Source organism: Amblyomma maculatum, chromosome 5 (genome assembly GCF_055883805.1).
Source record: "Amblyomma maculatum isolate TAMU_Amacu chromosome 5, ASM5588380v1, whole genome shotgun sequence".
Classification (NCBI taxonomy): Eukaryota; Metazoa; Arthropoda; class Arachnida; order Ixodida; family Ixodidae; genus Amblyomma; species Amblyomma maculatum.
This window is the reverse complement of record NC_139348.1, coordinates 157,450,104-157,475,600: the sequence shown is the minus strand read 5'-3', so window position 1 is coordinate 157,475,600 and position 25,497 is coordinate 157,450,104. Positions and strand designations below refer to the sequence as shown.

Below are 25,497 nucleotides of genomic sequence, written 5' to 3'. Positions count from 1 at the left end.
GAAGGTGATATTTTTTTACTTTTCAAGACATTGGCCAAATTTTGGCACACGTCTAGTAATTTGTTGTTTTATTTGAATGTATAAAACTCAAGCAAATATTCAAATATTTGATGGACAGGTTGAAGTAACACCAAAATTTGCACTCAGTGACTATTCTCGAGTTATACTCAAGAGATGTTCAGTTTCTTCTTTTCTGACTAATTATCTTCTAGGTAGACGGCCTGTTTAATGCCCTTCACAGTTTCGACACTGATGTAAAGGTAACTTGACTGCTGAGTGTTCACTCGTATAAAAAAAAACTCACACCTGTGCTCAAGGCTTACATTATCATTATGAAACGCTGTTAATGATTTTGTAAAGTACCTTGGGGCTCTGCCATAGAGCTTGATACTAAGTTTGTGCTTATACCCAGTTTTAGTCGGAAGGGCAATTTAGCATAACGGTGTTGTTTTAGGTTAAATATGAATTGATTTTTTGCAGAGCTACTTTGAGGCTGTGAATTTTTCTTTCTACCAGTATTCAGTTTATCTCTTAGCCAAAGCAAGTGAGCTCCTTCTAAACAGTTCCTTATTACCTTAACACAATGTGCAGAGTTGTGTCTGGTTTGGTAGGGGATGAAATTCATGGTGTGCTGGTCTTGGTCTGCCTGTGCCTTTTTCAGAACCTGGTGTCTACTGTGGGGACATTGTGCTTCCCCCAGTGGGCTCTGATGCCAGGGATGTCATCTTCAATGGCAAGCTGTTAGAGTATCCTTTCTCGTGGAGTCCTGGAGGGGGCATAGATTTGTTCGCAACTTCGATGCTTACTGCAGTGTGTTACATAATGTGAAATAGGGTTATTATCGTTTGTTGTTGGAGTTCTGATCATCATACATTGCGTTGTGACAGAGAACTCTCCTGTGGTTGTACTAGTCGCCTGGTAGGCAGTGACATAAAAATGATGCATTCGGCGGCATAAGATTTACGGTATACAAGAATGTGAAAAAAAAAAGTTTGTGCACCGGTCCAGTTGACTGAATTTCATCCAGTTATGAGGAGACTTGCACGCTCTGTCTGCAGTTACCAGTGTCAGGTGCCTGGGTTGTCAGGTACCATGGGGACGTCAACAGTGGAGGCGTGATGAATGTAGAACACAACAATGTGACAGATATTGCTCTGGCTTCCTGCTTCATGATGTATAAAAAACATCATACATATTGTATATTGTAGCATTTATGAAGAAGCAACAGAAAAGCATCTTATATATATATATATATATATATATATATATATCCTCATTTGTGAATCCTCATCAACATTTGATGTGATCGTTCTTCTACACCATTGTTGTCAGTGCTAATAAAGTTCAGCTGCCCAGCTTACAAACATATATAGATCTCAAAAGTCATGAGTCAAGAGTAATATGAGTCATGCATCCTGCAAATAAGACATGCAACAGAGCATGTCCGTACATCGTTAACGTAATACTTGAACAGATGCCATGTGGGCAAATCATGCTTTCGCATTTACACATGTAAGAGGTCTTGTGTGTCTGTGCTAAATTTTTTACCTTTTTCTCAATAACCAAACTGAAAATCCTCCTTAGCACTGTTGCTTCAGGTACCCTGATATGAAGGCCCGTCCACACGTTAAGCCTCTGTCCATGGTGTTGACGGAATTTCACACACTGGTGCTTTTTAGTGACAGGTAAGTAGTTTTATGGGAATGCATCACAGGCCTAACAAAAAGATTTCCTTCGGCACTTGGAAATTGTTTTCTCTTTTTTTGAGAATAATTTGAACAAAAAGAGGAGAGTTCGATACTTTGCATGTTCGACGCAAACACTTTGTTGTGCTCTGTCCTGGAAGGAGGTCAAAACTCTAATCGGAGCTCCACTTTCATTCTTCATAGTGATTGTGCACCATTTGTGTCACTCAGTGTACTAAAATTTATTACTTGTGGGTAAGCAGTGAGTGCATAGGTTTAACACTTGTGTGTGCCGTTGACAGGACTGAAATGCACACTGTGGACAACTGGATCTAATTTTGGCTTTTGAGAAAATTCAATTTTTTGCTTTTTTGGGGCTTTGGCGGCATTTGTTCTGCTGCCAGAAATATATTCAGGCTTCATGTGGGTCTGTGAATTCCATGAAAGCTTGTGAATATATAAAGAAAATGTTTTTAAAGGCCTTGAGGATCTCTGAATATCTGTGGGTCCCTAAAAGAATTTTTGTTGTATTAAGTGAGTCATCCATTGAGCAACGCTTGCGGTCACAAATTTTTAGGGGATTTATTTATGGCTGCTTGCCGCCGCAAGCTTCTCGTGGCGTGTACAGCCTGGCAGGAGGTTGCATATGACCGCAAACTGCTCCCTATGTGTATAGCTCAATTAGCAGTCGCGATGTCAGCAATTTGAGGACCATGCATCGCTGCAGACTGCTTGCGGTGCACTCCGCTGTGGTGGTGCAGTGGTTAAGGCGCTTGATTAGTGTGCCCAAGGATGCGAGATCGAATCCTGGCCACAGCGGCCGCTTTTCGATTGAGGCAAAAAACAAGGTGCCCATGTGCTGTGTGGTATCAGTGCACGTTAAAGAACCCCAGGTGGTCGAAATTTCCGAAGCCCTCCACTACGGCGTCTCTTATAGTCTGAGTTGGCTTGGGACATTAAGCCCCCCATAAACCATAAAATAAACCTGCTTGCGGTGCATACAGCATGGCTAGCAATCGCAGAGTCAACGATGTGCAAGAAATGCGGAATAATCAAGGTTGTGCTGGCTGTTCATGCATTATATTCATATCATCCATCGTGGCGTGGGAGAGTATTGCAAACATCTGAAATTCTACTCATTGTACACAGTGAACTCTGGCCTGGGAATTTTATAAATTTGTATCCGCTGGGTTTGTATCACCGAGATTCTAATTTGTCTGTTTGGCCTAGGAGCTTTGAATTGCTTTGAAAATGTGTGCTCAATAAAATTCACCGAGAAGTTCCTTTAATGAAAACTGTTAACTGCGACCAGGGGCTATATTCCACTGCAAATGAAGAGAGGGCACGTTTCAGTTATGTAGCTATTGCTCCATTGTCAGAAATGTCAAGGAGTGTAGATTTGGGAACTTTTGAAAAACTTGGCAACTGGTTGCCAACTTTCCAGCTGAGTCCTTGCATGGTTAGTTTGGGTCCACATACCTTTTGTCGCTAGCAGTCCTCTTGTCATGCCATTTCTTCTTTTTCTTTCATCGGAACATTTAGGGAGGGTTTGTTGGTTTGCTGAATTGTATGTTGAGCATTTTGTGCACTTCAACCTCTTTTCCAACTGGGCTGCCATTTCTATTTTTTGCAGTGAAGCGCAAACTGACACATCTTCCGTCATATTATTTTAGGTTGAGAGCCTACTGCCTGCTGAATGAAGAACTAGTGTTTGAGGACATTTTTCCTGAGGTGTGTACACTAACCTTGTCACCTCATCTCTTTTGTAGTGTACTGCATGTTGTAGAAATTTGATGAGTGCCCCCAAGACATCGAGTCCTTGCTTTAAATGGCGAAATTAGTCAAGGCATTGGCATTATTTTTTAGTGGTTCTTGGGCTCATTTATTGGCCTTGTTTTCACATGTACCCCATTAAATATGCATGGAAATTATGAACTGGGATATTAAAAAAGAAAACCTTTCTCATAAAGTCTGTTTATGTGTGTGCATGCATGCATTTGCGTGTGTGCATGTTATACTAAATGTTTGAATATTGGTTGATTGTTCATAAAAGCTTTCTGGTCTTCTGCACAAGGGTAATAAAGAGGACCTTGTAGATGCAGCCTCATGCCATTACATACATAAACATGCAGGCCAGATGCCACAGGGTGTGGTTTAGAAAACTCAGTTTTGCTTAAGGACTGTGACCTGCCTAAAAATTTCTGCAAGCAACTGCATACGAATTCTATTTACATAAGGAACCTTGTCGAAAAGATTTAATTTCTTGAATCCTAATCGTAATATGTGAAATTTTTTCGCGGTGTGTATTTCACGCAATTTGCATGTACGGATGCAGTGAAATGAGGGGAATGAAATTAAATTTTCTCGCTAATGTTTGCTTCTATTTGCTTTTGACAGCACTTATATTTGAAACTCTTCTGCGTTTACCAATGGTAGCAACATTTGACTCATGGGGAAATAAATTTTTGTGGTTTCCCTATCTTGATAGGCATAAGGAGCGTTGGCCCGAATGCAGCTTCCTTAGAGTGCTTAACATGCACAGCTAAAAGGAGCAAAAAGGAGTCCAAGGTAAATGGGGATTTCTTTTTTTTTTTAATGTTTGCTTTTGATATTGACAAGAATGAGTCTGATGATGACTTTAGGGAGAAAGGGTATTACATGAAAAGCGGAAGGAAAAACAACGCGCCATTGGTGGACAATACGCTCCCACCAACGGCGCGCTGTTTTTCCTTCTGCTTTTCATTTGATATCCTTTCTCCCTAAAGTCATCATCAGACTCATTCTTGTCACTATCAACAAGAAACATAAAAAAAAATTTAAAATATCCCCAATGTTTACTTTGGACTTTTAGACTGTTCGCTCCTTTCAATTGTATCATAACGAGCCCCTCAATTGCCTTTAATTGTCTGCCTATATGCTGACTTGCTGCTTTTGTCGAAATATGGCCACCATTACTCGTGCTTGTTGTAGTCAATGGGCAACAGGTAGCAGAGGCATCGCAGCAACAGGACAGACTTGTCTTGTTTTCGTTACACCTTTGCCCAAAACAGTTGTGTCTGCGTAATGCATGCAGCATTGCCTCTTGTAGCGTAGATTCTGGTTAGTCTTAGTGCAAGCTTTACTCGGTGCTTTAACCGCTGCTCTGTCATCGGTTTGCACATAATGGCACGTCTTTGTAGATGTATGGCCGGGCAGGTGGCATAGCCAGGGACCCATCTAACGGTGCAATATGGGCCTTCTCAGAGCTGGCCGTCTACCGTTACAAGGTCACCGACGAAGACAGGTAAGCGGACACTCTGCATTTTGTGGGCTCTACCAGGTGCTTAAGGTGGGAATTAGTGATGCTCAAGATTTTCAGCTGCAGTACTTTTACTTTTTGATGTCAGTTTCCATCTGTCGCTGTGTCTGCCTGCTTCAGAAGGGCGAATTTCAGCTGAAACTTGGAAGCATAGTGTGTGATGACATGGATATCACATTTCAAGAGGATTTTACCTTTGTAGCCGGCATGCACTGATTTGTTTTTAATTCATTTTTAAATGCAAAACATTTGTGCAGACAATTTTCTTGAAATAGGAAGTAGAAGGCAGCCTCAGTAGAGTGCATGTGATTATGCGGCTGCCCCTCTTCAAATCCGCTTATATAGTACACATAGATTTTGACATACCAGGTGTGCCAGCTAATCTAATCAAACTTCTAAAAAACACCGAGTGTCATAGTCCTGTGAAACAGCTCCTGAGTTGCCTGGCCTTGTGTGTGTTATTTTTTACGTGCCATCATTAATTAATCAGTAAACGATAAATACTTTAATTCTTGATTATTCGCATAAAGAAAAAAAGCTGTAAATCAGGACAAAAGAGCAGGAGACGACACAAGCGCTTGTGTCGTCTACTGCCTACATATATGGAGACAAAAGCTGGCTTGCACGATGCACCATCATGATGGTCGCTCTCTGTGCTTCCTCTTGTGGTGTGCATCACCACGTGACCAGATGTACGGTGTGGCTCGTACTCTTCTTTTCTGATGGCATCCTCTTCAATCTTCCTCCTCTGACAGCACCCATTGTGTTTGGTCATATGGTGGGGTGAGTTTAAATCCCTATCGCTAACTAGCCTCTAACTTTACTAACAGATGCATGCTATATGGGAAGCGAAATGTCTTGCTACCATCCGGAATGCTGCACAAAGAATGGTCGTGTTGCAATTTTGATATGAATTAGGGGAAATCTGGCCTCACGTGGAGGCCTGTTAGTGATGCCATACGCTTTTGGAATCCTTGTGGCTCCCAACATTTGTTGACAATGCCAACAGCAGTTATAATAACAATGTCAGAATTTTTACGTAATGGGGCTAGTAAGACTTTCGTGTTAAAAATGTTGCTGTCTAGGATGCTCATAATTTCAACAGCCCTCGTTTGTTTTTACTGGGCTAGGATATCCAGACTTTTTTAAAACCTTGGTTACATTTTGGTGGCACACCTGGTTATATGCTTAGAATATTTATGCTATGTGAACATTATTGCTCTTGTAGCAATTGCTCTTGAATGCCAAATGCCTGGTTTCCTGTACGTGCTGTGTGTTTAAAACGGCTTCCAGGATATGCCAGAGAGATAGTCATTTTCTTTCTTTCTTTTCCTCTCATTAGGAACGTGTGGGAAGTGTACCTCAAGAAGTGCCAGTACGAGCTTGCCACAAAACACTGCAAGGTACGCCGCAAGTTCTCTCAAAAAGTCCCTGCAACTGATTTTGGTGCAACGCCATTCTCTTTTTCTTTCTTTTTCTCTCAGGGAGATCCACAGAAGCTGGACCAGGTCCTTACAAAACACGCTGAAGACCTTTTCCAGAAGAAAGAGTGAGTTCCAGCACCAAGAAACATTTCACATGAACCGAGTCTAACAAACATGCCATGATTGCAAGTTTGATTTGCAAACTATTGCAGCACTTCTTTTGTTGCACATGCGTTCATGTCCGTGTGGCAGTTGTTGGACAGGATTGTAGGTTTTGGTGATGGACATAAAAAAGTGTAATCCGAGCCGGCTAGTGATGTGTGCAACTTTGTCATGCAAAACATGCTATGCTTCCAGCCACAATGGATAAACATGGTCTCTCTCTTGCAGATGAAAGAGCAGATTGTAGACATTGTGCATGGACTGATTGAGAGGCATTTATTTTACCACCATCAGCAGCAATCCATCTGAATCTAATGCAGGACAAAGTATTGTCTCATTGATGCCTATTAAGCTTTGTGCTGTGCCTATTTTCCAGCCACCTTATCACCACAGTCTTCCCAATCTAATCCGTACACCTGACTCACTCTGGCTTCCTGCTGTGTTCACCTTCTCTTGAAATCCACTCTGTTACCCCTATAGGTGGGGTTAGTGTCCTTTCTTAAAGAAGCAATATTAAACACCTTGCAGGTATGTGAAGAGTGCGGAGCTGTACGCACAAACACGTGCCTCGTTCGAAGAGGTCTCGCTCAAGTTTCTTCAGTGTGCTGAGGAGGACAACGAAGACTCGCTCCGTCGCTTTCTGTCGCAAAAACTCAGGGGCCTACGGACTGCGGACAAGACGCAGACTACGGTGATCACCTTCTGGCTCATCGAGCTCTTTCTGAACAGGCTTGGCACACTTCGAACAGCGGGGCGACAGAATGAAGGAACCTACATCAACCTCGCTACGGAATTCCGCAGCCTCTTGGAAGAGCCCAAAGTGGCGGTGAGCGTTATTTCAATTGCATCGTGCCTGCTTTCTTCTAGTCATTTGCCTCTCAGGACAGTGAATTAAATAAGCCTCATCTGATTGAAACTGTAACAAGTTTTGTTTCAAAGTGGACTTTTCTCAAGAACCATTAAGCAATGCTATGCTACCAAACTGTTCTCACATCTCAGTCATTTAGCGGATGTCCAGATAACCTGCACAATGCTTTATCTTCAAGTTGAATTCTGTTCCATTCTTTACAAGTGGTGAACCGTATGGAATTTTGTGTAGGTTTTGACGTTTATTGTTTGCTATTGCATTTCTTTGCCACAAATTTTATCAACCCACTCATGTGGTTGTTCTTGATTAAGCCTATAGGTATGAATAAATGAAATCACGCAATGAATTATGCCGTAGTTTGTAAACTAGTGCACCAGCTTTTCCACCCTGATGCTTTTCAAAAATTGCAAATCACATAAATATGGAAACTTTCCAGCATCTAGAGGGCTCTCTCTCTTATGTGAAAAAGATCCAAATTATAAACAGAGCATAAAAAGTATAGCAGTGCCACATGTATATTTACATACACATTTACCTTATTCACATAATCACTAGTTTTGCACATTGCTTTATTTTAAAAATACATTGCACTGTGATTGATTGTTTAAATTTTATTTGTTTTATTCAGGAATGTGTGAGCAACAATCGGAGTGCAGTCTACAAGCTCATTGCCAAGCATGGAGAAGAAAATATCCTTATCGATTTTGCAAACATCATGAAAGGTGAGTAATGCAGTATCGAAAAGAAACAGTTTAATTCTTTGGGTATCGGAAACCATTTTGCTGACAGCTCTTTAGCTGCAGCTATTTGATGACGTAGATGCTACTTTACTTTTTATCTAAATTGCAGTGGTAAATTGGTTCTGTGGTGTGCAGTGTCGTGACACTTCTAGTTTGGTTTGTACTCGCATGCTGCCAGGCATCTCTCATAACCCAAGTCACTTTGGGACATTAAACCCCACAAACCGAACCAAACCAAAATGAGTAAGCCTTGCTAGAAACCAGGACATCAGTTTTAACTCTAAAGCCTGCTCAGAACTAAGCAAGTGTGTGGATCGTCATCACAGAGTCAAAATGTTTTCGGGCCGCGCAGCTTCTCGCTGGGATGTTGATTGCTTTTCAGCCTCACACCACAAAAGTTTTTCTGTGCAATTTTCTTGCTTGCTCCATGCACTGAGTCTCCGCCTTCTATGAGTAGGGGCAGCAATTTCTGTCGTGCGAATATTTAAAGAAATGCATTCAAGTTGCTAAATAAATTCGAAACAGCAAAGAATCCTGCTGCAAAATTTGAAGAACACTGCACTCATCTGGCTGCAGTCACTAAAATGCTGATGTGGACATAACAGCCATAATGTATTTTCAAGCACCTCTTCGGCGGCACATTTAAAATGTAACTAGCAGGTTGCGTCACAGTGTAAGTGTTCTATAATTTCCCATTTTGGTTAGACAGGAGCTTTTAGTTCATCTTTATGTCATTTAAAAGAGTTCTCTTGTGTCTCAAGAGAAAGCATCATGAATTAATCCTTACAGTTGGGTCACAATAAAAGCTGTGTGAAGGTGAACTCGCTGTGCATCTCAATAGCAAAGCATCCGTTTTCATAAGTGATGCTTTATGTGATGACAAAGAATGAGTGACACCTTGAATTACTTATGATTTTAATTAGTAAAATTTTAGACTTTGTTTCTCTTCATGCGTCCTTATTATACACTTGTTGTTTTATGTCTCATAATTTTTTTGTTTTTGTCACAGATTTTGAGCGAGTCATTCAGTACCACTTGCAGAACAAGAACTATGTGGCAGCACTAGAGGTCCTGACAAGACAGGTACACCGCTGTTTTTTATGCCCTTCGAGTGGCTTTAGAGGACATTGTTGGTTTGAAAAGTATCTAGGTGATAGTGTGAAATGCATTGAAGACATAACTGCTCGAATACTTTCTCTGGGGGGGGGGGGGGGGGGGGCAGTGCAAAGAATAGCTGCACATCTTGCGAAACTTTGTTCATGGAGTGTCTCCGTATGAGATGACTGGAGGAAGTGTCTGACAGTGAACTTCCTCATTAAAAAATGTCCCCTTCTATCTTTATTTTGTTGCCAACCGGACCTGTGTTATCATGGGCGAGAGCTATCCTAGTCAAGTCAGTTTATTTTGGAAATAGTTTAAGAAACACAAGAGATATGCTCTACTATGGTGGCTTAATGCTTAGGGCAGCCAACTACTGTACCGAGTGACGTGTGACCAAATCCTGGCCAAGGTGCTATTTTTTTTATAGAGGCAGAAAGCAAGGTGCCCATCTGCTGTGCAAGGTGCCCATCTGCTGAGATATTAATTTTATGCTTGGCCCAAGCCTGTCGACTATTTAATTGCAAAAGCACTGGTGTTTCTCGTCAATGTGGAGTAAAACCTATAGGAAAGAGTGTGACAAAATGCGTACTCATGCAGTAGCAAAGTGAATTTTGTTAGTCTGTTTGAGGGCAAAGGCAGTGCAAATATTGTTTGAAGTTCCTGTTCACTTTGCACTATTGACACTTTGTTACGCTTGTCTTCTTTTTTTTTTATCCTTCTTGATCATTCCGCTTTCCTTTCCGTCCAAACAAACATTCCCACAGAACAACCCCGAGCTGGTGTACCAGTTCTCGCCGACGCTGGTGCAGAGCATCCCGCAGAGGACGGTGGACATGTGGATTGCGCAGGAGAAGCGTCTTGACCCTGCTCGTCTAATCCCTGCCTTGGTCCAGTACGACAATATCAAGGATCGGTCACAGGTCCGTGCATGAGCGACTTGTCACAAGACAACCACCCTGAGATGCATTCAGAGCCCAGTTTCATGAAATCGATGATCAACGTCAGTGTTTTTTGTCATATTAGGTGTGCATTCAGTTGGACAAGGTTCAGGGACTGCCAAAGAGTAGTCTTTGACTAGTGAGAAGGTACATATGCGTTTTCCTTTAAAATGCCAAATTTATTCTGGGGTTTGCTTGTTAGTCTTATGCCTACTGTTGTTTCTGCTGTGTAAAGCTCATCCTGAAAGCTTTCTTGAATAATGATGGTGACCACCCATGTCTGTGGGATTCTACATTGTATACCAGATACTGTTTCAGCATGCACTTTTGCAAATTTCTAAAGCCATTCTCTAAAGCCTACAGAGGAAATAAATGTGATGGGGTTTTTGGCAGGAAACCAAACCACCTTATTTGGATAAAGTGTGGTACTAATGGCCTCAACGTGCTTGAGTTTGATTTGTCTTCAACACAGAAATAAAATTTATAAACCTTGTTTTATTGGTATTAGAAAATCTTTTGCCAGTGTGAGGCAAAAGCTTTCCATTTCCAACCTGAACTCTTAACACATTTTGGTCAGCTATTAGCCCCACTAAGTGAGAACAGAGCTAATTGTGGGACCGAAAATAACAAAAAAGCGACGTTTTGAAAATGCCATTTTAGAAACCTACAGTCCATCTCCTACATGTCTACTAATTTTTTCATTCCTTGTGTCATTAATCTCACTTTATAAAGTGCAGTCGAGTTCAATAAATCTCATCTCTACTCATTTTTTTTTTCGTTTTCGCGAAACGCGAAGTTTTTGATTTGCTAGTTTATAGAAAGGATGTCTTCACATCTAGAAAAGATAAAGGAATAATTTTTATTGCAGCATACTCTTAAGTGGTTAATCTATACAATGTTGTGAACAAATTTCTCATTTCTTGCTTGCTCATTTTTTTGTACGCTCTATAAGAGGTTCATCAACCACTTTACAAACATCATACAAACATCAAACTTCAACAAGTTGCAAAAGGACTAATATATTACTGATCAAAAAGTTAGCTCTTACTTTGTGTTTCTTATACTCTGTACTATCTGGCCATATGTTAATAACAGTTTTCAGACTGGTGGTTTTCACTCTATTATTTCTGCAAACAAATGAGTTGAAAATGTGAAATATTTTGAAAGCTAACTGACATATCAGTAAAATGATTACGTATTTGAAATAAGTGTAGAAGCTTATCAAGGCTGCCCATTTTCATTGCATAAGCCTAAAAATAGAGAATAATGTTCCAGGAGCCCTGTCCCTGCTTAACGAATTACATGCGGGGAATAAAATGGTTTGATGGTATTGTGGCCCAGTTGCACATGCAGGTCATTTACAAATGAGGATTGTTGTTCATTACTGTCTGATGATAAACGAATGTATGTCTACTGCCTGTGCCTGCAGGGATGCGAGGCAATCCGCTACCTCGAGTTCTGTGTCGGCAAGCTGGGTAGCCGGGACGAGGCCATCCACAACTATCTGCTTGCCCTGTATGCTCGGCTGGAACCGGACAAGCTCATGCGTTACCTCGACATAGAGGGCCAGGTTCGTTAGTGGACCGTCTGTTCTGTTAGTCTATGTAGTATTTCCTGAACACTAATTTTGTCGTAACTAGGGATGAGAAATGAAATTTATTCTGCCGCGCCGTTTCAGTGGTGCCGAACAACCCTGATGGCAATGAGGGCTACAGTGTACGCTGGTGAAATTCTTAGAGAACAAAAGAAACATATTCCCTATGCCAGCAGTTATCACAATGATAGTCCATAAATGCCCTTGCGATCTTTGAAAGTGTAGTACCTAGGGTTGCTATAGATTTCGCTGATCACCATTTGATAATGCAGGGAAATTTTGGACTTCTTTTCTTTCTCTCTGGGCTTTCACTGAAATCGAAAATCATCACTTGAATTTTATTTTGTAGCCGTGGTATAAGGTGCGTACAAATTAGACGTGACGATAATTGTCACAAAGTGCAATGCCGTCCTTGGTGTGACACAATAAGGCATAACAACTAGCATTGCAAGTGTTGAATTTTTACTTTTTCAGCCATTCAAAATATGTAAACGGGAAATCATTGTGTTGAGCAGACCTTGCAGTCATGCTGGCACTTTATATTTATGCACGTAGATGACAAAGCACAAAGCTTCAGACAGGCAACAGGGGCAAGGAGATTTTTTTCCAAACAGTGCTGTTTGTAATGGAGACAAGTTTCAAGGTACATTCATTTCTGCTCTAGCCAAAGTTATTCCACAGTATATAATTATTTTGGTATTTTTTTTCTAGGACCAGGCAACAGTTCCCTATGACCTGAAGTATGCGCTGCGTGTCTGCTCTGAGCTGAACTTGACGAGGGCCTGTGTGCACATCTACACCACCATGGAGCTCTACGAGGAGGCCGTGGACTTGGCACTGAAGGCAAGGCCTGTGTCATTGCAGCTTTCGGATGCTGAATGATGGATGCCTATCACTCAAATCTCTCTCAGCAGCGACACTGCAGTCAAATCTTGTTTGCTTTTTGAAGGAAATTGTGAAATTTTTGTACCGATTTTTTTTTTTTCTTTTTAGCATGTCAATGAATGGCCTTCGCTGAAAATGTCTTACACCAAAGCAAGGGCTTTCAAAAATGGGTTCCGAATGAGTTCTTGGAAAGCTCCTTGCTTTGTTCTTCAAGGACTTGAATTCACGAATTCCTCAACCTTCATCTCTCTTTCTTACACTTTAACTTCGGAACCAATCATAACTGTAAATTTTTGTTGCAAACTGTTTCACCAGCCAGTCATTGTAGTAGTCAAATTTTTTTTTATGTGTATGCGTTAGGTAGGAAGGGATGGAAAGATTGTGACATGCAGCATTTTTTAACCCTGCTTGAAAGCTGCTGAATTTTGCTAGACTAAAGATGTCGCAAGCTCCGGCGCTAAGTGATCATTTCGTGCTCGTTTAACAGTGTGCATTTTATTTTTTGTAATTCGTGTCATTGACCTCTAGGTGGACATTGACCTGGCCAAATTGAATGCTGACAAGCCAGAGAACAACGAGGAGTTGCGCAAAAAGCTGTGGCTTAAGATTGGTGAGTGAACCATTCTCCACCAGCTTGGAAGTTTGGTATCTCTAGGCCATTTTCTATGAAAACCCTTTTTTCTCTGGAAGAAAATTTTCAAGCAAGATTAGCTTGTATGTATTCCTTTGCATTCTTGAAGCACTCAGCAACATCATTTGTAACATGAGGGCATCACTTCACACCTGGAAGTAAAACTATGAGAAAAGCGGCGCCTTGGCTTGTGCCGCATAAAAAAAAGTAAAGGGAGTCTGAATCAGTAATTTATTTAAATAGCATAATAACAGTGTTTGAGGGTAAAACGAAATTTAAAAAAAAAAGAAGTCAGGTGCCAACCTTTGGACCCGTAACATCGGCTTAGATGTCCAATGAGATGAAAGAAAAGTGTGTGAAGGGTAGAAGAGAGGATCGGGGCAGGAGGATAGTGGTTTTGTTACATGTGCAAATAACGCAGTTTCACTGAAAAAGACCAGCAGCACGCATGTGACTCGGCTGTTGCTAGGATTTTAGATTGCACCACATATTATGGTAGCATGTCCATTCCTGAGTTGCTTTATTTAATTATTTTTTAAGTTTTCAGCGCAATTGAGGACCCTCAAGTGACGTAGCTTCCTTTGCCTTTGTCGCTGGCTCTTCTGGTGCAGCCCAGCATGTGGTGACAGAGCAGAAGGACATCAAGCGGGCCATGGAGTTCCTCCAGGAGTGTGACCTCATCAAGATCGAGGACATCCTGCCTTTCTTCGACGAGTTTGTGCGCATCGACCACTTCAAGGAGGCCATCTGTGCCTCGCTCGAGGAGTACAATGCCCACATCGAGGGCCTCAAGGCTGAGATGGAGGAGGCCACCCGCTCCGCCAAGGAGATCCGTGCCGAGATCCAATCCTTCCGCAACAAGTGCGTTACCATTTCGTCGATCACAGTCTCAGTTTGATGGGATCTGCTGCTGTTGGGCTGGCTCATGCATTGAAAGGATAAGTGTCGGAAAGTATAGATGAGAAAAAAAGAACCACTTGCTTGAGAGGACATCTTACAGGCATTCTGTGTATGTTAGGTTCGTCTTTTATTTTTTTTTGTACCTATTTGTCCAGGATCAAAAAAGTATAAACCCCATTTCTGACAAGTTCAGCGGTGTAAACGCCACTACTGTGTTCAATAACCATCATAATTCTTCCGCAATGATGTGCAGACACTTTTGCTGGTAGAGGATTGCTTAGGAAAGCAGGATGCTGCAAGGAACATGGAGGTCCGAAACTTTCGTTGAAGTGCAGTATCTTCTAATGCACTCAATTAATAAGGAAATACAGCCGAGGAATCAAAATGTATTAAAAACTGGTGGTAATTGTGCACAAATTATGCAGAATTTTCATTGACTGGGCAGAAACACGTCAAAAGAAGTCTATTGGTATCCATTCTTGTGTCCAGCGACCAATAGCCAGGGCACAGCAGTCCTCCTGCACTCATGGAATTCTGTTGGGCTGTCTGGAGTTGCAAAACTTCAGGTTAACTGACATGCTGTGAAAAGGGAGGAGGAGACCTGTTCGCGTCAGCTCACTTTGGTGGTCCAAAACACCGGGTTGCTGCTGGTGTGGTAGCATTTTCTGAAACGGAGTCCCAATGCAGAGCTGTTTTCCAGTAAATGTCTTGCATTGTTACTGAGTTCCTTGTCACTGTTTTCTGTTCACTTTCGACCACCTAGGTATGCTGTGGCACAGTCGGACGAAAAGTGTGCCCTGTGCGAGTATGCAGTAATGAACCAGGCCTTCTACTTGTTCCCCTGTGGCCACATGTTTCACAGTGACTGCCTTTCAGCTGAGGTGAGCTTGATGCTATGGTTTCGTTTTTGATGTTTCGAGATTGTGCACTTAATGCTTTCAATACGGTATCTTGTTCTAGGTAAATATTGATCCTATGCCTGATTCAGATATATTGAGGGTTGTTGAGCAGCATGTTATGTGTTTATTGACAAGAAACTTAGTTTTAAAATAGGTCAGCTTTTTCCCCTTATACTACACCATAAGATTACTAATCACTGTTTGTAGGTGATTGTTGACTGTTTGCCCATTTTAGTCTTTGGTACTTTCAAAATGCGCGCCAATCCCTTCCTATGCCCTTTTTCGGCTCTACTTCCATTTGCGTGATGTCACATCCTTGACATCACCTTAATTCACTGATTTAACAAACTATTTTAGTATTTGATACATTCAAATGTGGCACCAAGCTATTGGCTAATGAGACCAATTTCGCATTTACTTTTACATTGTTTGCCTCTAATTAATTACCTAATTAACTTATTGGCCTAATTATTTTTTCAGACAAAACATTATGTTACCCTTTATCGATTGACACCACTCAATAACCTCTACCACTTCTCAATTACGCACAACTGCTGCGGACACGATTTTGCGCATTTTGCCTCTAAATAATTATCTAGATAACTTATTGGCCTAACTATTTTTTTGGACAAAACATTGCATCACCCTCTATTGATTGACAGCACTCATTAACCTCTACCGCTTCTCAATTATTCCCAACTGCTGTGGACACGATTTTGCGGACACCTTCTGCGGATGTGATCAGGGGGTGTAGTCTGCGGACACATTCTGCAAATCTGTGAACATAGCGAAGTAATGCTTTCGCATTAATAACACTTCCTTGAAGTAGTCGTTGCTTTCTTGGGTAGTGGTCCGGTGCTTGTGTGTAATTTTTTTTTTTTTTTTTGCATTTTCTATTTTATAAAATATTCATTATTTAGCCAAAATAGCGAATTTATTTTTTAGAACAAGGCTAATCCATCAGTGCAGGCCAACTTCAATTTGTCCTCGAACAGCAGGGTGGCATAGCCCGCTTGAGCTAAGAAAGATATGTTTGAATTTGCATTTTGTGTTATCAGTTTCAAGGCTGTGTAGGCACTGATTGATTTGTCTACAATATAAGGAGGAAAAATTGCTAAAAACACAGGATAGAGGCAGACAACAACACAAGGCTGTCCTCTCTCTATGCAGCTTCTATGTCGTGCTTTTGAAGTTGCTTTGTCCTTGTAATGTCTTACCGACTGACCGACAATTATTCCTTTGTGACTTCTATGCTGTAGCAAAACTGGAAAAAAGAGCTATAATTTGTGACAACCTTTCTTGGCTGTGGAGCCAAGGCCATAGATTCGAAACATGCAATTTCTTCCCAGTAAATGACTATTGTTTCCTTTTGCAGCTCTTAGTTTTCTTCTAAAGCCTAATATTTTTCCAACACTCATTATTTATGGAAAATTTCTAATATAAGTGTGCAATTATAGCTTAAAAAATTGCAGAATTCTTTTTCATTTTTTTTTTTTCTTACAAATTGTTTATGCATGCATGTCCTGTTTGGAGAGGCTTGCATAGAGTCTGCCAGCAGCTTCAACGGTGGAGGAAAAAAATTGCACAGCAACCAGTGTGGGAAAAACAATGTAGCAAAAAACTGCACAGCAAGCAGTGTGAAATTTTCATCATGTGGCTTAACTGTCGGCAGAGTGACATAGTTACAAGAAGCTCCACCCCTTTATCTTTGCTTTTGTTGGCAAGTGTAGTAAAAGCATAACGACACAAGAAAAAAAAAAGGAAATGGGGAAACAACAGGAAGCAGATGGGACATAGATGCTGTGCATCATGCCATATTAGCTCCCCATTGTTATCCTGTTTTCTCTTTAGCGCTGCGCTTTTATTGTTATGCTCAAGCAGACGCTAGCTGAGCTTCCTGGCATTTGTGCAAGGTAGCGTGCTTTTGTCTGTGTTGCTTGATAAGTAATTTAACATCAGAAATTGTCTGGATTTTCTGGAATCTTTGAGAAACTTCGGCTGACTGGCCTCCTATTCGTGATAAAGCAAGCAGAGTGGTGGTGGCTTCATGAAATGAGGCTGCCTGCTAGACTAAGTGTTACCGGCGCAAAGAGCGGTTAACCATGGAAATGAGCGAGAATCTTGGTTGCATCTTTATCTGACAGGTGGCACCATCTATTGAATTCACTGTTTTGTGTGTTTCTTCACAAACAAGAGTCATGATCAACAGCAGTATCTCAGTTGATAATTCACACGGCTGCCTGCATTAAATAGCTTCCCAATCAGTGTAGGCCTTATTACTTTTTACGCACTGTCTGGATGCGAATGGGGTGGTAGTTTGCACAGAGGAATTATTTGCAACCAGCCACCCTAATATGAAAGACCCTGTATACTGGAGGGCAGAGTACCAGTTCTAAATGGCTGTTATGTCATTAGAGGGGCCAGTGCTTCTAGGGCTCTAGGCTCATGGGCTGCACAAATGTCTGCAGGAAATGTTTGCATGAACTGATAGTTAAGAAAAAAAATTAGAAGGGTTCAACACTGCTGAACCGAATATGGAGCGAAAGCATTAGCTGCAGGTGACCGAGCCTTCTTCTTCTTCTGCTGCTCCTCTTCTTCCTCCTTTTTCTTCTTTTTCCACGGACACGGCACGCAGCGACAAGTGGTTATATCTGGCGTAGTATTGCTTTTGCAATAAAAAAAAACTCCCGGAGTCCTCCACTACGGCGTCTCTCATAGCCTGAGTTGCTTTGGGACGTTAAACCCCACAAACCAACCAAACCAACCAAAAAAAAAACTTATCTCCACCAGGATTCGAACGTCTGTCCCTCTGATCACCAGCCGAGCACGCTAACCACTTGGTCATGCCAGGCTCGCAAGAAACCGATCGTAATTCTCCTTGTCTAGCGCGAGGATAATAGTAGCAATGACAACGATGATGCAATCAGTGACAATGCTAATAATGATAGCAGTGATGACAATGATGATGCATTTAGTTGATAATGATGATAGGAGTGATAGTGATGATGATAATAGGGATGACAATGACGATGAAGTTAGTTAAAATAGTCCTGTAAATGGCTTTTGCCATTTCTGCTCTTAAACTGACTTAAGCCCAGTCCTGTAATTTTTTTGTTCTTTGAGGTCTGACGCTGGAGAACCGGGGGCCCCATGTGAGTGCATGGCTTCACCCATGTGTTGGCGACACCTAAGAAGTTGACATGTGTGGGGAAATTACACATTATATAGCAGCAGGAGGCTGTCTGGTATGCAGGTCCACTGGATCCTACCAAAATTTGTTGCCATTTATGTGTAGTTCATTTTGGCATATGTGAATCCTTAGGCTAGGTCACATTCATTCATGTGACTCATTAATCCGCTTTCCCTTTGTGTGCCTAAATCATGCAGCTGACTGAAATTTGTGTGATTGCATAAGCACCTCTCCAATGTTTTATTCACATATTTTTTTTTTTCTTTTTTCACAGCAATGATTTATGGGAACTGTGTAACCTGCCTTGTATAGACCTTTTCATGACCCTAGGAAAAACCGATTTGACTGGGCTGTGAAGCAGGTGTAGGGGGAGAATCTGCACCTTTTTCCTGTGTTATGAGCACAGCCCAGTCTCCAATATAGCAGCGCCCTTTGGGCAATTTTGAAAAGGTCTATAGCTGCATACTGTGTACACGGCTCCTTCTGTCCTCAGGCAGCTAATTAATATGGAGTTTTTCTGCCACCTGACAGTGTTTCTTGATATCTGTTTGCAAAGCTAGGTCCTTTCCTCAGACAGGGGAATTATATTTTTTTTCAGCCATGGGGGGAGTGGAGAAAACTGTTAAGCTCACCTCTGCAGCCCTGTAAACATAGTTTTGCCTTACTCTAGTCTTCCTGATTTCTGTTCACTAATTCCACGTTTTGTTCTCATACGCGCACGTTTTCTGAGAGGTTCCCACTCTCGCACTCCTTCGGCCGTCTTACCTTATTGTTCTCTCCGAATGCCGTCTCGTGCGTGAAGGTCCAGCAGCACTCGCTCCCAGCGAAGGCAAGCCGGATCGAGGACATCCACCGGCAACTGGCGATGCTCAGCGGTCGAGATGACAGTGCCTCTTTGTCTTCGGCGGCGGGCTTGCCATCGCTGACGACTCGCGAGAAACTCATGGTGAGTGCGCCCATCTCCTATGTGCTGTCCTTGCCTGGTGACTGTCTCCGCTGTAGACGGCGAGTCTCTTCTTTGCATCAGATAATGAAGGGCGAAGGTGAAATGCAGCCAAATCTTATTGGTATCAGTCTTGCAGTGTCACAGAAGTATTCATGTCCAGGTAAAACCATATGAACCACATTAACTCAGAAATCCAGGCTGTAAATTAATGTCATTGGGCACTCGATATTTTGGGCTCACCTGGTCTCAAAGTGTCAGTTCGGATAAGCTTTTGATAGGTGGCTGTGTCGTGTGTTATGATCTGTTCAGTAAGTGATTGTTCTGATAGCCCTGATAATGTACGGCTGAATGCAATTGCATGATCAATCAACTGTTTAAGCACTAAACTGCAAAGAGAAGTTTGCCCAAAGCTGAAAAAAGAAACTACTGTGGTATTGATGTTTATGCTTCATATTAAGGAGAATGAAAACCTGGGAGTATCTTTTCATATGCTGCAGAAAATAAGATACGACAGAATCTGCTTTTGGCCATCTTATAATATATACTGGCAATTCATTGACAGGGAGGTAGTAGGACTTTGTGGGCTGGGGTGGGGAGGGGGAGTAAGGGCTATTTTTACAGTTTGCCACGGTGCCTGTGAGAAATGGAAGCAGCTGCCGCGTCATACCATTGATTGGCAGAGATGATAACGGCCAGGCTTAGAGTGTTTGTTCTCCAATCTATAGGGCACCGGCCAGTTCATGTACGTAGTGCCCCATGGAATAGCAACTCTTGAATTCTCGTGGGCTCAATTCTATTTCTACGCATTTCTTTCTTTCTCCTTTCCCTGCCTAAACAGTCTATGCTTCAGAGAGCAACATTTAGTTGGTTGAAAATGCTGGCTTATCGTTAACGACCTTTCTTCTCCGAGTGTCATGTGTTGTGTTCAATGGGCCATAGATGCTGCCACAATGCCTTTTGCTTTACATTTACATGCCATATATTTGTCACCAAACTGTGTGCTCTCAACTAGTTTAGAAAAAGAGAGAGCATGGCTTATGTGTATTTGTGCAAGGAAACCAGCCTTGTTTCCTCTCAACGCTGTTGGATAAACAAAAAAAAATTAATCTTCCCGCGTATGGTAGAAGGGGTGGAGAGACTAAATTTTCGCTGGTGTGTTTTTACTGTAGAATATTACATATAACACTAATAAACATGGTTCTCCATGTGGAATTTGCCAGCGGTTGAGAAATAATTTGCAAATACATTTTCTTTCAATCTGTTTCAGCCTGTTTCAGGTTGCTGAGCGATGAGTATGAATCACACGAGGCATACAAAAGCTGCAATGCAATCGCTGCTTTGCCATTTTAATTCTTTGTAACTTTTACGGTGAACTGTGCAGAAGCGAAAATGACAATGACAATGGACAAAAAGCATTTTTGTTAGTGCATTTGTTTCTATGCCTCACGGGATCTCGTGCTCACTGCATCGCAACCATTGTTCAGCTACTGAAACCGAAACTGTATGCAAGAATAATTTCATTGAGTAGGCGAATTTCACTCTGGAATTAATGTTTTTTAATGTCTTAAGCATAGTTATAAAGCAAAAATAGACTAAGAAAAATTTTGTGACCTTTACCGCTTCGAGGTGAGGTGGCACTTTTCGAAGCGGTTATCATAATATGTTCTGCAGCAATGGTAGACTCAAATCTATATTATTAAAACTGTTGTCAAGCTAATGCACAGAAGCTGTAGCTATAAAAAAAAAGGGGGTTAAAATTTGCCCAAAGGGATTTGGCATTTTACTTAAAATTATCTTTATTTAACACATCTTTACCTTCTTGTCAGGAATGGCCTGTAGTGTGGGAAGGCATGTTTATGTTGCAGAGGTGGAGCTAGAATTATAAGGCTGCACAAAACACTATATTTTCAAACATATTTCTTTCTCTGCCTTTAATGAGTGAATTTACAGAGTGAAAATGAAAAAAAAAACATTTCTATAATTTCTTCTAGGCGTGTAATTCTGATGGAGGCGAAATGCAAGGTGCCCGTGTACCTTGCCAGTGCATGTTAAAGAACCCCGGATGGTTAAAATTATCCGGAGGCCTCCGGTACGACGTCACTTGATAGCTTGAGCCACTTTGGGATATTAAACTTCATAAATTGAACCAAACCAAGCTATTTCTAAAGCAACACTCCATCATATGAGGTGCAGCTTATGTAATATATTTGAAATATGTCTAACATTACATAGGTGGCACCACTGCAGTTGTATTTAGTTTCATTCACCAGATACTTTGCACAGACGTCACTATTGGATTTTATCGTCAAGTGCTGTAGATAAGAACTGATCGGGCACTATCGCGTGACCAATTTGCCTGCAATAAACTTGGTACTAATGCAAGCAGGTGCTGCGATGAGTAAGAGTGATAACATGCTCCTCTTATCACACGGACGCTGAGGCATGGGTTTCTGTGCCCTTTTTTTTCTACTTTGATTTGCAGAATGAACTGGATGATCTCATTGCATCTGAGTGCTTGTTCTGTGGCGAGATGGCAATCAGGTAAGCACGACTGGGCTCCAGCATCACGGGGCAATTATGCATCGCATGGAATTCTCTTGTGTTGAGCCAAATGCTTGCCTGGCATACTGCCTGACATGCACCCTTGAATAACAGCAATGCATGGAGGTCCACCAACTATGAAGTGTCATAAAGTGTGGGATGGCGGCAAGTGGGATGGTACTTTTAAATTGAATTTTTTTGCGCTATGCGTGTGATAATTAAATGTACCGAAGGAAATCACAAGTCGTGCTATTTTGAACTTTTGCTTGTTGCCTTGGTCTTCATATTTCTGAGATTCTTGTTATAACATGCCCCGTTGCAGTTATCTTCCACAATGTCTTAATTAATTAATTAATTTTAACCTTTAGGGCCCAGGGGTCATTACGGAAGGAAGTGGATACATCATGTAAAGACATAATGGAGAAAAAGGTGTCAGAGAGTAACCAAAAAGCATGTCTGACACAAAATTTGAGATAAAGTAACAAAGCAGTTTAATTAAACACTAAGTATTCAGCAGTATAGTTTATAATGGTGAAAAGAAAATCTAAACCTATGAAATTCTTTCGCATGTACAGTACATTCAAATTTTAGTTCTTTATTATTCTTACTTTCTTTATCTTTTCTATGATTTCAACCTAACATATTTCGTTTTTAATTTACATTCACGATAACACATATTTGTCTTTAGAAAATCTGTCTTTTTTTTTTTTTAAGGAATTTGATTTCTCGTTTATTAGTGGTATCATGGGAATTCTAAATAAGTTGACTCAAACATCTGGTTTGTTTTAAACGGCTCTGATCCCATCATCAAGTATATTAGAAAGGCTCCCCTTGATTCAATTACCACTTGATTGCAATAAATTTTCGCTCCATTTCTAATGATTAAGCACTGACTGCATCGCTTGAAAATTTTTTGTTTCTGTTAAATAGTACTAAATCTTTTTTTAAATAGTCCCTTGTACACATTAGAATTCAGTGTATTATCTGAAAACAACTTCCCCTAAGCCATAAATTTTTGTCTTGAAGCGAACCTTCACGTTAATGTAGCAGTTGCCTCACTTATGCATTTAAATGTTGTCGTAAATGCCTGCCTGTATAGAAGGATGTAACTTAATTGGCACTCCACGGTGGCTCAGTGGTTAGGGCACTCGTCTCCTGTGCCCAAGGATGCGGGATCGAATCCTGGCCATGGCAGCCACATTTAGATGGAGACAAAAAGCAAGGTGCCCATGTACCGTTCGATGACAGTGCACGACCCCAGGTAGTCAAAATTTCGGGAGCCTTCCACTATGGCCTTTCGATGACCCGAGTTGATTTGGGACGTTAGACCCATAAAACCGAACCAAACAACCTAAAAATCGCAGGAAATGATTGCAATTTATATCACGAGGTATGCATTAACGATATACTTCGCCTGAAAGGTTTGTATTAAGGGAGTAATTACTTATTGACATCCGCCCAAGTGCAGTCATGTTTGTATTAAGGGAGTAATTACTTATTGACATCCACCCAAGTGCAGCCATATGGCCGGAAAGGAGAGCTGAAAGGTTCTATTGAAGAATATTCACCACACGTACAATGAAAAATCTCTAAAACGAACAGCAAAAAGTTATTTTCTGGAACTGGTTCAGGACCAGCAGTTCCAAATGCAGAACCAGTGTGTCCCGCAGCAGTGGTGCTGTGGTTACGGTGCTCGACTCAGGACTGCTGTGCCCAAGGATGTGGGATCGAATCCCGGCCACGGCGGCCACTTTTCAATAAAAGCAAAAGGCCCGTGTGTTGTGTAGTGTCGGTGCACGTTAAAGAACCCCAGGTGGTCGAAATTTTCGGAGCCCTCCACTACAATGTCTCTAATAGCCTGAGTCGCTTTGGGACGTTAAATCACATGAACCAAAGCAAACCAGAATCAGTATGCATATGCTGGGATCATTGCAGTTAACAGAAAATCAGCAGGTTACCGACTGGGACGAGCGAAAACCAGTTGCACTCTACTGAAAGCAGTACAACCTGCAGAAAACCAGCAGATTTCTTGTTGTTTCCAGTGGACATCAGTTCAAGCCAGTGGGTGCCCAACAAATTGTAACCAAGGTTTTGCAGTTTCAGGACCTCTTAATTAGAAGTAAATTAGCACACATTTTGCTTGCAGCGGCACAATACCTAAAAGTTCCAAATTTTAGTGCTCATAGCTGGTGGCACCATCTGTTATTAGTGACACTATGCAGCCATTACATTTTTGTGGCCGTTTTGCCTCTTCAGTCACGGATGGTGCTACAGGTCATTTCACAGCAGCACAACAAATAGTTTTGTTTATGTATTGTCGCATTAGACAGCATACTTCTGGCTTTTTGACAAAAGCAAAAAAGTACTGCAAACTAGCCAGAAAACTAAATAAAAATTTGAGTGCAGAGTATCACTCGTTAATGGTTAAGACACCCTATTACTATACCAGAGTACCTGGGTTCAAACCCAACCACGGTGGCCATGTTTCAATGGAGATGAAGTGCAAAGGCTTCCGTGCTTGTGCGATGTTAAACATCCCCAGGTGATTGAAATTATTCGAGTCCTTCACTAGGGCATCCTTTTCTCTCTCCTTTCATTGCCACCTTGCTTCCTTCTCTTGTGGCTCAGTAAGGTGTCTGCCCAAAACTGTGACAGATACTGGGTCTTTCTTTTCTTATAAACTAATTCACATTTAGTGCAGACTAATTATAATCACCTTAGCCTTGAAGCGTATTCTTGCCTATCTCCAAAAGTGATGCATGCAGCAGTTTAGCTTTGATTACCGCTGCTTTGATCCTGGAGCAATAAAGGACCCACAGCTAGTAATAAAGAAAATAACACATTTAGAAGTATGAGGTGCGCCTCATTTTGAGCATTGTAGTTTTTGATCTAATGTAAATTGCAAATTGGTTTATAGGAAAGGAAAGAAAAGACGCATTATCTGTCACATTTCTCAATGGACACCTGAGCTGAGCCATGAGGGAAGGGAAGAAGGGGGAGGCGAAAGGAGAAAGAGGGGCCATAGTGGAGGGCTCTGGAACAATTTTGACGACACCTGCACTGACATTGCATAGCACACATCGACGCATTTGTGTTTTCGCCTCCATCAAAGCTCACGGTCACAGCAGTCGGATTCGAACGTGGCCGCTCCGATTCAGTAGCCGAGCGTTTTGACTCGGCCACCATGGCAGGGTAGGCTTTGACCTAGTAGCGTGGATTTATGCATTTGAGCTCCAGGGATTTCCTCAGAAAATAAAATGGAGGTGGGGGATTATCGCAGAGGAAAAAACAGTGCTGTAATCCATTGGTGGCAGCGGTGTCGAGCGCTAGGCTTAGCACGTCGGCGTGACAGGCACAAAACGTACGTGGTCCAGAAAGGTCGCACATGAACGGAATCTAGCTGCGAAGGTGACGAACAGATCCTTTCTTTATGGCGCGGTTCAGGTGTCCTCTGACGAATGTGACAATCACAGTGCCTTTCCTGTTTTAATTTCGGCGCGTAAATTTACGCGTCGAAACTATAATCCCGGATCTGTGCGTTGAGGCTACTGCGTGGTTTGTTCTCTTAGTGAGTTGTCATCGTGGAGTCGTCGGCGACGCGTTCGCATCATTTTCCGCGTCTGTTTTATGCAAAACGAGGCCAAACACCATTTTATCTGTTCCGTTCATTGCTTGCCTTGGACGATCGCCTACGG

At 41.7% G+C, this 25,497-nt stretch overlaps 1 protein-coding gene across 1 annotated transcript in view; it reads left to right on the top strand.

Moving 5' to 3' along the window:
- The window catches only part of dor (vacuolar protein sorting-associated protein 18 dor), a 40,953-nt gene that overhangs the window by 15,165 nt on the left and 291 nt on the right, over positions 1-25,497 (top strand). Inside the window, exons 10-26 of the mRNA XM_084604827.1 lie at positions 662-746; positions 1,599-1,685; positions 3,359-3,416; positions 4,865-4,968; positions 6,326-6,386; positions 6,468-6,532; positions 7,098-7,395; positions 8,066-8,159; positions 9,187-9,260; positions 10,043-10,198; positions 11,646-11,786; positions 12,522-12,653; positions 13,224-13,305; positions 13,938-14,187; positions 14,990-15,107; positions 19,118-19,261; positions 21,744-21,802. Coding sequence (XP_084460953.1) covers positions 662-746; positions 1,599-1,685; positions 3,359-3,416; positions 4,865-4,968; positions 6,326-6,386; positions 6,468-6,532; positions 7,098-7,395; positions 8,066-8,159; positions 9,187-9,260; positions 10,043-10,198; positions 11,646-11,786; positions 12,522-12,653; positions 13,224-13,305; positions 13,938-14,187; positions 14,990-15,107; positions 19,118-19,261; positions 21,744-21,802 — 2,008 coding nt within the window. The remainder of the gene's footprint in view (positions 1-661; positions 747-1,598; positions 1,686-3,358; positions 3,417-4,864; positions 4,969-6,325; positions 6,387-6,467; positions 6,533-7,097; positions 7,396-8,065; positions 8,160-9,186; positions 9,261-10,042; positions 10,199-11,645; positions 11,787-12,521; positions 12,654-13,223; positions 13,306-13,937; positions 14,188-14,989; positions 15,108-19,117; positions 19,262-21,743; positions 21,803-25,497) is intronic.